Here is a 12,705-nt window from a genome sequence, read left to right on the forward strand (position 1 = left end):
ATATCCAAGAGCCGTAGTGTGACTTCTGTGTGTTCCTCTGTCAGTGTGTAAGTGTGTAAAAGTGCTGGAGTGTGCGTGTGTGTGTGCGTGTGTGTGTGCTTGTATGCGTGCATGCATGCGTGTGGTTGTGCTGTCTCCTCATTTGATTGTCTTCATCAGTCTTCTCAGTTGCTTCTCCTTACCTTCCTTGCTCTCTTTTGTCCATCCCCTCCTCCCATTCCACACTGCCTCCCTCCCCACGTTGCTCCATCACCTGTAGGTGTAGATTCAGAGAGGCTCCAGTCTGCGCTGCTGACACCTCATTGTCAGCTGTGATCATGCTGTACAGACACTAGGATTTACCTGAGCTTAAGTACTTTGGAAAAACATCCTTCTCCCTATCATTTTACAGCATGAATGTAATATGTAATTACACAGAGGACTCTGAGCTTTGACATATGTGCAACATTGTCTGGCTAATAGAGAGGAACTGGTAACATGAAGGTGTGGATAGAGGGATGTTCAGATCCCATCACTGCTAGCGCATCGCTTGCTTTTTCAATTCTTTCTCCTCAATTTGAAGAGCTTGTTGTGTCCAAATCTGTTACTCAGTGGTCATATGACATAAACATTTTTTCATCCTCTCGCGGTTCCCGATGAGAAACCAAATGGATTTGGACAAACAAATAGTACGAGGAGGCAAAATGAAGGAGCAAGCATTAATGTTGAGTTTAATGTGACCCAGGGGTCACCTCTGAATCACTTCATGTTGTATGGAGGAAAATAAAATCCCTCACGTTTGCTTTAGCTTTTAGGGTGGGGGTCAAAAAGAAACATAATTCAGGTCCAATACATTTCCAGCCACAGAAAAATATATTGATTATACTTAAAGGATAAGTCTTTTCTTATTGTCAACAAATCCCATGAAAAGACAATAACAACTGACCACTAACAAATATTGTGTGTATCCAAAGCTTGATAGAGCTCTACTGTTGTCCAAAAACTTTTAACAAGACTAAAAGACTACAACCATGCCAGCATCTCCGTGAGGCTGTACGAAGGCTCAGCAGTACTTTGAGCTACATTAGCAGGCTAACATGCTAATATTTAGCATGGTTTAGAGTGTTAGCATACTAAAACTTGCTAATTCACAAAAAAAACAAAGGGCAACTGAGGCTGATGGGAACATCGTTAGTTTTACAGGTACTTGGTTACATTAGAGAAATAAAAAGATGAAAAGTCAGGGAAACACCACAGTTATTGTTATATTATTAGGAGGAGAACGTTGTCTGTAATTGCATTACAGTCCATCCAATTGTTGCAACGTTTCATCTGCTGAAAATAACCCTTAACTGATGCACTATTTCCTACTGTTTGAGCAACGTTTACTGAGATTTAAAAAAATTAAACTGCACATTTATGATGCATTTTTAAATATTTATATTCTCAAGTAGAAACCGATGGGCTTTGGAGCGCCACACACAGGGTAGGGAAGTAAGAAAAAATTGAGAGATGGACTAACACTTTATGGAATTTGTTGACAATATCACAAATATAGAATATCACCAGCTTTAACCTTTAAGTGCTTTTTTTTTATGATTGCCTAAACTCTGGTGATATGGTCTTATGTACCAATCCCCGAGCAACAAACACGCACTACAAATGATTTCCTACTGTACGTGTTAGGAAGACAAACTGAGCTCTCTGCCTCCACTGCTGCTGCTCGTCCTCAGTTAGCTTCAGGGTCATTACTTTACTCCACTACCCAGAGCTCTTTGCAAAGCAGACCCAGCCCTCAGACTTGGCAACGTGCCCCATTGCAGTATGATTTGCGTAACTTCTGACGTCAACACCATCACCTTGCCGACTTTTATTGCCAAATCTATCATCACAGGGTAAGAAAAAAGCCCAGGCGTATCTGAAAGAAACATCTAAAATATTTAGCAAATGATATAAGAAAATGATTTGTGTTTCATGCTTTCATCCACCTGAGCTGTGCCGGACCATAGCGATCCCTCTGGATCATTTGAATCGATCTATGGATCTAGTTTGTTTTCATTTCAGACTGGGCTAGTTTCATCTACCTACAATTATGGTAAAGTTCAGAAAGATGGATATTAGAGTTTACTTTGGTCAGATCTCAAATCCATCCTCAGTTCCTCAGTTCTTTGCTGATGTTCTTCCATATTCAAAAATAAGATTTCACAGTCCACCCTCAGTTTTTGTTCCTTAAACGCATCGCGAGCAGGAAGCATGAAGAGAATATGCATTGAATTGAGGAAGGATTGCTGAGGTGTTGCTATGGATTAGAGCTCAGTCATCACATATCAAAGGGCGGGGTGCTGCTCAGAGTTGGACCACACAGTGGGGAAACGGGAGCCATTAACCAGTCATCTACCTCACAGCTTCTCCCTGTATTTATGTTGCAGTTTCTTCTCATCAGCAGTTGTTTTTTGCACACAGCAGCCCTTACCTTCCAGCGCCTATTTCCTCCTCATACTTTAACCATCATCGTTTTTCCATCAAGCACTGCTGAAAGAGCCAACAGGGAGAGAGGGAGAGAAAGAAAAAGTGGATGAGAGGAAATAAGTAACACAGCAGTGCCCTTACCTCCAGGCCTCTCTGGTCACAGTGTGGGAGTTATATACTCGAAAGTTTACTCTGTCCATGGAGACAAAATGAAAACAAACGCTGACAAAAGTGAGAAAAACATTCTGAAACCTTCTCAGTCTGCATGAGGTGCTTTTCTACTGTCTGACAGGCTCTTTGGAAAAACAGATAAGCACTGAACCTACTGCTTGACCGTCTGTCTGTCTGTATGTTTGTCTGTCTGTCTGTCTGTCTATCATAGATGCTAGAGTCACATATAGAGACTCCTCTTAGTTTGGCCAACTGCAGCACTGACCACCATTCAGCTGCCTGACCATCCACTTCTCATAAGTTTGGATTTCAGTTGGTGTTGCAGTTGACATAAAGCTTCTTCTCTGTAGGCCAAACTGTCTCTATGTAGGGCTCTGCCTGCCTGTGCCTGTCAGTATATTTGCATTGAACTGTCTCTTGTTTCTTTTGAGCTCATGCTGCTTCTTTTCCTCTGTTTGGGCTTGTGGGAGAAGGGTGCATGGACCAACTGCCATGTCAAAAGGAATGTGTTTACGCATGCATACCATACACTGCATAATGCACCTTGAAGTACACTCATAGACCTCACTCTCGTGTGTGTGTGTGTGTGTGTGTGTGTGTCAGAGAGAGAGACAGAAAGAGAGCATAAGTGACAGTGATTTGATTCAGCATGACCTGGCTGCCTCTATGTGTGACATTGAACCAAACACCTTCTGTTTCTAGTGATGTAACCAATCACATGCTGTTCTAACCTGCTGATTCTCTGTGATGTCACCTTTCTGTTTTTGTGAGACTTATTTTTTTATATTCTGCAGCAACTTCATCATCAGCATCATCATTATTTCAATCACTCCGCTCTCCTCTGTCTCACTGCTGCATGGTCGCAGTACATTTTGCACATGTGCATGTGTGAGTGTGTGAGTGTGTGTGTGTGTGTGTGTGCACAGAGATGCTGAGCGGCTGACTCACTGTCTGGCTGTGGATATGTTTGCGTGTATGAGCCAGCTCTCTTAAACAAACAGCAACCATGACTGACAACTTCCTGATGCATGCAGATGGCAACCACCCCACCAAGCCACATCATGAGGAAACAACTCAATTGTTGGTTCACTCGGTTACAACTGCTGCTGCATGTATGCTTTTGTGTGTGTGTGTGTGTGTGTGTGTGGTCACTGCTATAGGTTCTTGCCAATTTCTTATTTTATTGTACATTAAACTAACACACTCACTATTCCTGCTTCTTCTCCATCTGTGCCTAACAACCATCCTCATCTGTGTGTGTGTGTGCATGCTTTGAGCTAAGGTGCGAGTGTTTCCCCCCCACACATGCTGTCTTACCCCCCCTGACACACACACACACACACACATATTCAGACATGCCACATGTGTATGATGTGAAGTGTCTGCAGCTTCTGTGGTCTTTGTGATGGTGGCTACTGAATGCTCTCATTTTGTGAGGTCTGATTGGTGTGTGAGAACTGACAGAAACATGTCCTTAGCCAAACTCATTTTGAAACACTTTTTTTCATGTTTGTCTTTTGGAGATGCACAGGGTCAGGTGGACGCTCTCTTGATACTGAATTAGTCAAGATATTTGTATTACCAAAGCTGATTATAAAATCTGTGAAATGACCTTGATATTTTAAAAGGAATCATTTACTGGGCCAACATGACTTGATGACATGAGCATCTAAATATTGAAACTTTGCGGTGACAAGGTGAGGTTGAGGATACATTTACCTTTAAATTTAGTCATACCAAGAAGCTGTCTTCTCTGAATGAAGTCATACGTTCTATGATTTATGACTTAAATTTACTTATTATGACCTGATATGTTTTTTTTAATTTATCCATGACCAGAATGAATTTAGCTCAAACCTTGTCCACAGTTGTTCTTTCCTAAACATTTATGAACTGTCTCACATGACAAACAGGTAAAACTGATAGGTCCCATTTGTGCTTTTATCACCTAATCATCAGTTATTTTAAAGGAATAGCTTGACATTTGGGAAAATACACTTATTTGTGTTTTCTTGCTAAGAGTTAGATGTGAAGATGGATAGCACTCTCATGTCTGTACGGTAAATATGAAGCTACAGCCAGTAGCTGCTTAGCATAACTATTGGAAACATGAGAAAACAGCTAGCCCGCCTCTGTCTGAAGACAGCAAAATCTGCCTAGCACCTCTAAAGATCACTAATTGACATGTTATATCTTTGGAGTTTCTGCTGGTTGCTTGGCAACCTCATGGTGACGACAAGACTTCAAGAAGTTGCTACTCCTGGCCAAGAATAGTCTGGCACATAACCCTCCATAAAACATTTTTACGCTTTGGTTTTTGTTGGGATTAAACACAAAAGATATAATGTGTTAATTACTGAGCTTTAAAGGTGTTAGCAGGTGTATTTTGTTACTTTGTTACCAGGCTAGCTGTTTCCTATTTCAAGCCTTAATGCTAAGCTAAGCTTCATATTGAAGGGACAAATACAGGTTGTGTTGATCTTCCTGTCTAACTCTCAGCAAGAATTCCCCTAAATATTGAACTATTCCTGTAAGTTTTGCCTCAAAAGACTGTTGAGCCTTGGCCTATTTGGTTGAATCCAGCCAATAAAATGATTTTCAGCTTCCAGAGCTGCAGCAAAGATAAGTTGGTAGAAAATGAACAGAAATACCAATGTGACCGTTCAAAGTGACCTATAAAACCTGACTGCAGCCACCTGGCCCTGAGTGTCTGTCTGTCTGTCTGCTCGAGGACACAAGTCTGTCTGTCTCTGGGCTTCCATCGTCTGTATTTTCATTTTTTATTCTGACTTTCTCCTCTCTCTTTCTTGTGGTCTCTCCCTCATCTTTCTTCCTTTGGTCAGATGCGAGTGGTGAAAGCATTCCGTAGTTCGCTGTACGAGGGCCGGGAGAAACCGGAATCCCGCAACTCCATCCACAACTTCATGGCCCATCCAGAGTTCCTCATCAATGACCTCATCCACAATATCCCACTGATCGACGACACCGACGTGGACGATGAATCAGAGCTCAGCAGATACCAGCACCTGCACCCGGCCCTCCGCAAACCTCCGCCCCCTCCCACCCAGCCCCAGCCCCCGGCCCGCACCCACCCCACCCGCCCCTATCGCCAGTACAGCCTCCCGGTGACCCCGTGCAACCGAAACAACAACAACAACAGCAGCAGCAGCAGCAGCAGCAGCATCAGTTCAACGGTCACCCGAGGCAACAAACGCAGCACCAACGCAGTTACCCCCGTCATCCAGAGCCCCCATCACCACCGCCAACACCACCACAACCATAATGGCAGAGACAGGCTGTTGAAGCCATTCGCCCCTCACCTGGCCCACCTCTACTGCGTGGAAACCTCCTTATAACTGAGCTGAACTAGGGTTTAAGAGGGGGGGGAAAGGGAACAGAGTTCTTGGGGAGGGGAGGAAGGGGGGGCAGAAGAGAGGGCTGAGGACACACACATGACATTTCCATCTGATCTCCCTTACGACAAGCTAACAGGAGGGGGCAAAGGACAAGGGAGGTGCAGGAGGGAGTGGACAATGACCGGAGACTTCTGCTCGCAACTCCCTGGGAACATTGCGACTTTCCCGCCCTTTGCCCCTCTTGCTCCAGCCCTCTCAGTCTGACCTCCACCAACTCCCTATAACCCCACCTCCACCCTCTCAAACCCACCGCCGGTCTCTCTCAAACCCTCCCACCCCACCTCGACCTCACGCACACTCGTTTCACACACTCACAGTTCTGCTCTCTGCCACGTTGTCCTGAGTGACGGTGGGTCGGGGGACGGAGGAGGATAGACATCAAAAAAAAAAAAAAAAAATACACAGAACAAAGGTTCAGCAGAACAGGGCCATGTGGCTATGGGGGCTGACTCACTCTGTTTCTGTTCATCCTTAATGTTGTTGTCACTTTCCTTCCTGACATGACACCACAGTCACCAGTCATCATTGACCTGGCTGTAATCTGCAGCCACTTCCAAACCACTACTTTGTTTGCGATATAAGTAACACTTTGTTAAAGCTTTAACTAGACTTCTGTCATTTCCATCCTCTGATTCGTTTCTTTCTTAACATAATGGTGCTCATTCATTTCTTTCTTTTTACATTGCTTTATTTATTTATCTCTCTTTCTCTCAGCTTGTGAAATTTTTACTTTTTTTTTTAAATATGATTTTCTCATCTTTCATTCCTCTCTCTCTCTTTCAGTGTGTGTTGTGTATTGTCTTGTCTCTTCTGAAAAAAACAAAAACATAACAAAACAGAAATTGAAAATTTACTGTTCATTTGAACCTAATAGTTACTAGAATGGCTGCAAAAAAACACCTAAAGGAAGGGGATATATATATATATATATGTATATATATACATATATATATATATATATACATATATATATACACATATATAATGCCACCCCATAAGTCCACATGACCTGTAATCTGTAATACTGTCCACCATGCTGTGAGATGATAGTGTGTGGGATCTCACATTGATTTTAGTGTATACGTGTATACATACAGTACATTTACCCCATACAGCGCTAACATTTACAGCCTCCTGCCATGTTGAACTGATGAGTACATACGTGTAATATTTACGGACTTCACTCGGGACGAGCCCATGGGTGACGTCCTCTTCCAGTCACCTCATTTCCGTTCCTCCCTCCATCATCTTTCTCGCCGTTCCTCGGTTCGTTCGATTCCTTCACTCCGTCTCACTTCGTCTCATCTCGTCCCTTCTGGTCTTTCATTGGTGGGCGTGTGAAGCATTAACCCTTTAAATGCCATCAAACACACAATGCACAGGCGATGGCCCTTTAAGACTAACATGCACTCACTTCAAACCCACTCCTGCCCACGTGCCATCAATGTCATCTCCATCGTGTACCAGCGCCCTCTCTGTGAGTATTATGGACAGATAACGTTGTTTCATTTGGTGTTGGGTCGAGTCGTTTTTCAGAGAAGGTATAAAAAAACTGTTTAATGTTGAAAAGCAGCCAACCACTTGAGTCAATCAGGCCCGTGTCTAACGTCGGTGTTCAGTTTCGGCTGCTGAGATCTATCAGGTAAAACCAACGAGAGCTCGTTTGTCGTCGTGTCAAATACCGTGCATTCCTCACCATCATGATGACAGTTAGATAGTTGATCAGGAGCTTAAAGATAAAAGAACAGCCGAGAGTTACGTGAGAAGATGAGTGGTGAACGGTGTCGATCTTCTCCTCTAACCCTTGCCAAGAAAGCAAAGAAGCGTATTTCTCAAAATGCTTAACTTTTCCTTTAAGACATACGTTGAAGGTAATAATGCATAACAAACTGCATGAGCACACCCAAACAACAACAAAAAGAAAGATAAAAAAAAAACAAATCACAGAAAACATTTCAGTAACCATCCATGTGATGATGGGTGCCATGCTTGTGACATCACATTCCATCAGCTCACTGACTTCCATCTTAACATTCCATGGAACATACATTCCAAACAGGGTGTGAGAGTGCCCTCCTGTATCCCATGTTGCACTAGGTGTGGGTGAACCGCTGACTTCTTGTTGCCCTGGAAGTGCAACTGCAATTCAGTGCAAACCTGGAACACCCTCACCCTCACCCACACACACACACACACACACACATACACACACACACCACCACCACCACCAACCTCCTTCCCCCTTCCCTCAGTTGTCTCCTGTTGACTTCCCTGAGTTATCAACTGGTCCCACCACCAGAGAAAGACAAGGGCAGACAATATGCAACAGACTGCCATGTCAACACGTGTACCCAGATCAGAAATACAGTGTAACAGGGATAATCACACACATGCAAACACAGCGAGAGAACGTGTCTGTCCTGCTAGTTCTGTTTCAGGATGTGTGCAGGGCTCTCTGGGAATAACCTTACCTGTACAGAACTCTGTCTTCTTGAATGCTCATCATCATCGTCACCACCCGAACCTGACCCCCGTCTGCAGGCGGGTGGTGACATTGTATTGGTCTGTCTGTTTTTGAAGCATGCATTTGGTATCATTAATGTCACTCTTTATGTGTTGGTAAATCATTTAGGCTACTGTCACTACTGTGTGCTATGATCTCTCCACATCTGCTCTCTTCCTCTCTCTCTCTCTCTTCCTCTCTCTCTCTCTCTCTCACACACACACACACACACACCTATCCTATTAAAGTCTAACTTATTCTATTTCAGTACCTGTTAGCACAGCTCTATCAGTGCTCTCTGCGGTATACAAAACACACACACACACACACACACACATACACCGAACAGGCGGATTAATCTACAGTGGTGTAAATTTGACTGTCCAGTTCCAGCCATTTCTGTCCATCTGTCCAGCCACGTTACATCATGATGTTGTGAGATAGTTTCACAGAAGGCAAACACAATGTGAAAAAGAATATATTATATTTATCAAAATTATAAATTGTACAACTGCACCACTACTGTACAGATTGCCCCAAACGTGCACATGTGCATCTTTGATTTACAGGTACTATGTTCCTGTTACACTTTTTTTTTTTATGTTTCTTTCTTTTAATCCTTTTGCTTTTTGTAAAAAGAGGAACAACAAAACGGAAGCGCTTGTATATTATTATTATGATTATTGTTGGTTTTTCTCCACCGGTGCTCCCACTGATGGAAAAAGGACAGATGCATATTCTCCTGAGCATATTCTGAGGGCTGTGTTTTCTGTCCATTGAACAGCCCCTGAAGCGTGCAGAGGTGTAGAGATGCTTATAGTCTCTTAAGACCAGAGACACCACTCTGTAAATAGGGAACAGGAGATACAAATGTACCTCATTATGATCTAAAGGACTGGACAAAGTGGGGACCCAGGGATGATGGAGAACTGGAGGGTGACGCAGAGCTAGAGACTGCAGAAGTGCAATGCATCCACGGTGTGCATTGTTTAGGCTGCTCTTTTAGATCTGCTACAAGTATTTACTGCCATGTTACGATGGGAAGAAAACTGAAGGTTTTACATTATTCATTATACATACTGTTGTAAATACTGTGTGCGGAATGGTCCCCCTTGCACAATGCAGTGCTGTTCTGCAGACAGAAAATGCAGCCTTAACTGTGCTGAAATGAAAAGACCAAAAAAAGAAAAAAACAACAAAAAAAAAACAACTAAACATAAAGACTATTGAATATATTAAAGAGTTACCTGCCTGTTATTTAAGCGAATAAATATATATGAGAAAGAACACACCTGTATACTGTAGACTAAATCTGTATGGAAATCTAAGAGAATTTAATGGGAATTAAGTCCAACACCTTTTGTCTGTATGAAAGAAAAAATACATCAAAGTATTCTACAATAATAACTTTGACAAAGTCTGTGTGGTCCTGTGTTGTTTGTTCACACCGATGCAAGACTGTACTGTACTTCATGTTTTTACAGAGGTGCAGCATTTATTTTCAACAAAGTGCCTAACAGCTGACTGGAATATTCATTTAACCAGAACATATTAAGTCTGACAATGACAAATCTAATGAAAATCACAAAGGGGCCCAAACCAACAAAGCTGTTATGGTGAAGGTGCAGGGCCAAAAACCTTTCTCCAATAGGCCCTTTTCACAGCAGACATTATGATTTGTGAAACACAGGTATAATTAATAACATCCAAAATGGCTGGATTCCATCTAGGTGTTTGATTTAGATTTTGGCATATAATACTATATCCATGTGTCATCTGTATATGGTTACTTCATCTCATTTTTTCTTGTTAGTATTTAAGGATCTGTGTGTTTTGACAAATGTATGCACAGGCAGGCGTTTTGGTAGTCTAACTAGATATCAGTGCTGAAATAACTGCAGTTACTCAAATACTGTAGTTAACTACAATTTTGAGGTACTCGTATTTCTGCTACTTTATACTTCTACTCCACAACATTTTTTGTTCTTTTAACGTATTTACCTGTCAGCTACAGTTCCTGGTTACTTAAAACAAAAACCTATGATAAACTTGTAAAATATGTAGCATGGCAGATTTCAGATGTCTTTAAGTTGTGTAGAGATTTCCCCTCTAAACTTCCCAGATGGTTTCATTTGAATCTATAGTGGAAAATTGCTTAATCACTCAATGTCTTATTTTATACATCAAAGAACTAAGTTCTGAATAGACACAGCACAGAGGAATTTGAAAAAGGTGTGGAACACAAACTAACACTAAACTGAACTTAACACTATTTGTAACATGTATGATATATACAAGAAATACATTAAATGAGAACCTACTATTCAGTTTTCTCTCAAAAATCAAAGACCCAAAGATGTCAAATTGTCCAGTATATGAAAAGATTAGAGAACATGTAGAAAAGAAAACAAATTTGTGTAGCAGAACTTTTATTTTCTACTTTTGCCTCCCATTAATCATCTGACTACCCCTCAGATTTATCTGGTGACCCTTTAGAGGGACCAACTCCTAGATCGGGAACCTGGACAAAACTACCTAACAGTACATTAAAACTAGTGCCACCATGACCGCCTGCAACAGTAACATGCTGCTTACACGGTGATGTATTAGTGTTAACAATTGAAGAATGTGATATACTGTATAATTTGACATATCTGTCACAGCTAGGGGGCATTTTTCTTTAATTACTAGTACATTTGTTGATAATTCTTATGCAGGATTTTGAATGAAGAACTTTTAGTTGTAATGGAGTATATTTACCCTCTGCTTTTTAAATGCCCCCCCCCCCCCCCCCCCCCAAAAAATGATGTCAGAAAAAAATTAAGAAATCATTTAATATGTCTATCTTCTACATTCCACTCCCACTGCTATGTCTTACTGGTAAACCTAAATGGAATGGGACCATCAGTCATGTAATTAGTTCCACCTGTGCCTTTTCTGATGTGACCTGTCAACATGTCTGCTGTGACAAACGTTGATTATGGCTTTAGGACTCAAGCCGTGTCCAAGCCTCCACTCATTCATCCTCCACGTCTGAGAACGTCTTCACTCAGATAAGTGTATAACATTAATAAACGGTACACTTTTGTGCATTCTTTTTCATTTATAAAGCTATGTCGTGGCTGGGAAATCCTGAACCTTAGGTGAGATGACCACATGTTGCTCTGACATGCACAGATCTCTCAGTAGGTGCACGATGTCATAGACTAGTGACTTTCACCAGTTTTCACCCTCTAGGAAAGTAACATATTTCCATTTCATGAACTCTTGTGGACATTTTGGTGCATCTAATAACACTGATGATGGCTACATTGTTGTTGTGTTCACATTGTTGTTCACTGGTACACCTACATGTAACACAGCCTTTATCTATATATTAGTTGCACCTGTCATGATAAAAGTCAGTTGGTTTAAAGATACAGTCCAGAAATGCATCATGTCTCATGACTGCCACATCTTACTTCATTAGATACAGTAGATGTGCTTATATTGTGGATGTAGACATTTTCTGTTTGAAGTGTACCTTTCAATAGTTTTCACCGTAGAAATTTTGACTTAAAAATGATTCCAGTGTCCCATTAAGCAATGACAGTATCAGGAGGATCTTCTATCAACCATGTGTATTAGTTTTGTGCTTAAATCCATGCACATGCTCATTTCTATGTATAGAATTCAATTACAGATAGTCAAACCCCAACTCCACTGTCAATCATGTAATGGCATTGTCAGGTATAACTCATGAAGATGTACATTTCGTCTGAAAATGTGGAGAACGGTATAAAACAGCAGTAAGAACGCAGGAACACAAACAATGTGACTAATTTCTAGGAGTCTAAACCAAGTTTCCCACATGCTTGTTGCCCTCATTGTCTGGATCTTTCCCATTTGTGTCTTTTGTCCACAAGCTACTAGGACTTTCAGAGATGTTGCTGACCATATTTGGCATTCTGGGGGCGTTTCTATGTAAATGAGCATACAATCATCACAAACAGGTGAGATATATTATTTTATTTCATTTGATTAAGTTGCACGTGTGCATGCTTACCACCAATGTTCTTGTTTGTACGGACAGGTCCAACATACATTTAGAGGCCCCAGCACCCTACAATGAAACCAGTTTAATGGAATTCAACCACCTGGACTTTTCCTCCTGTGACATGTCAAAAT

General features: G+C 41.6%; 1 protein-coding gene and 1 long non-coding RNA gene across 5 annotated transcripts in view; both read left to right on the forward strand.

The window, feature by feature from the left end:
- The window catches only part of atp2b3b (ATPase plasma membrane Ca2+ transporting 3b), a 60,710-nt gene extending 50,750 nt beyond the window's left edge, over positions 1-9,960 (forward strand). For 3 of the 4 annotated variants that reach the window (XM_067591281.1, XM_067591278.1, XM_067591279.1), the window contains one exon: positions 5,463-9,960. In XM_067591281.1, the coding sequence (XP_067447382.1) occupies positions 5,463-5,975 (513 nt within the window). In that variant the 3' untranslated portion in view covers positions 5,976-9,960. The remainder of the gene's footprint in view (positions 1-5,462) is intronic. The other variant, XM_067591280.1, reaches the window with a different exon arrangement.
- A 1,571-nt stretch (positions 9,961-11,531) lies between these two features.
- LOC137184002 (uncharacterized) lies at positions 11,532-12,705 on the forward strand. Its single transcript, XR_010928596.1, has 3 exons — positions 11,532-11,681; positions 12,444-12,530; positions 12,611-12,705. It is a non-coding gene; the product is annotated as an uncharacterized lncRNA (long non-coding RNA).

The sequence above is a fragment of the Thunnus thynnus genome, chromosome 6 (assembly GCF_963924715.1).
Source record: "Thunnus thynnus chromosome 6, fThuThy2.1, whole genome shotgun sequence".
In the NCBI taxonomy this organism is placed as follows: domain Eukaryota; kingdom Metazoa; phylum Chordata; class Actinopteri; order Scombriformes; family Scombridae; genus Thunnus; species Thunnus thynnus.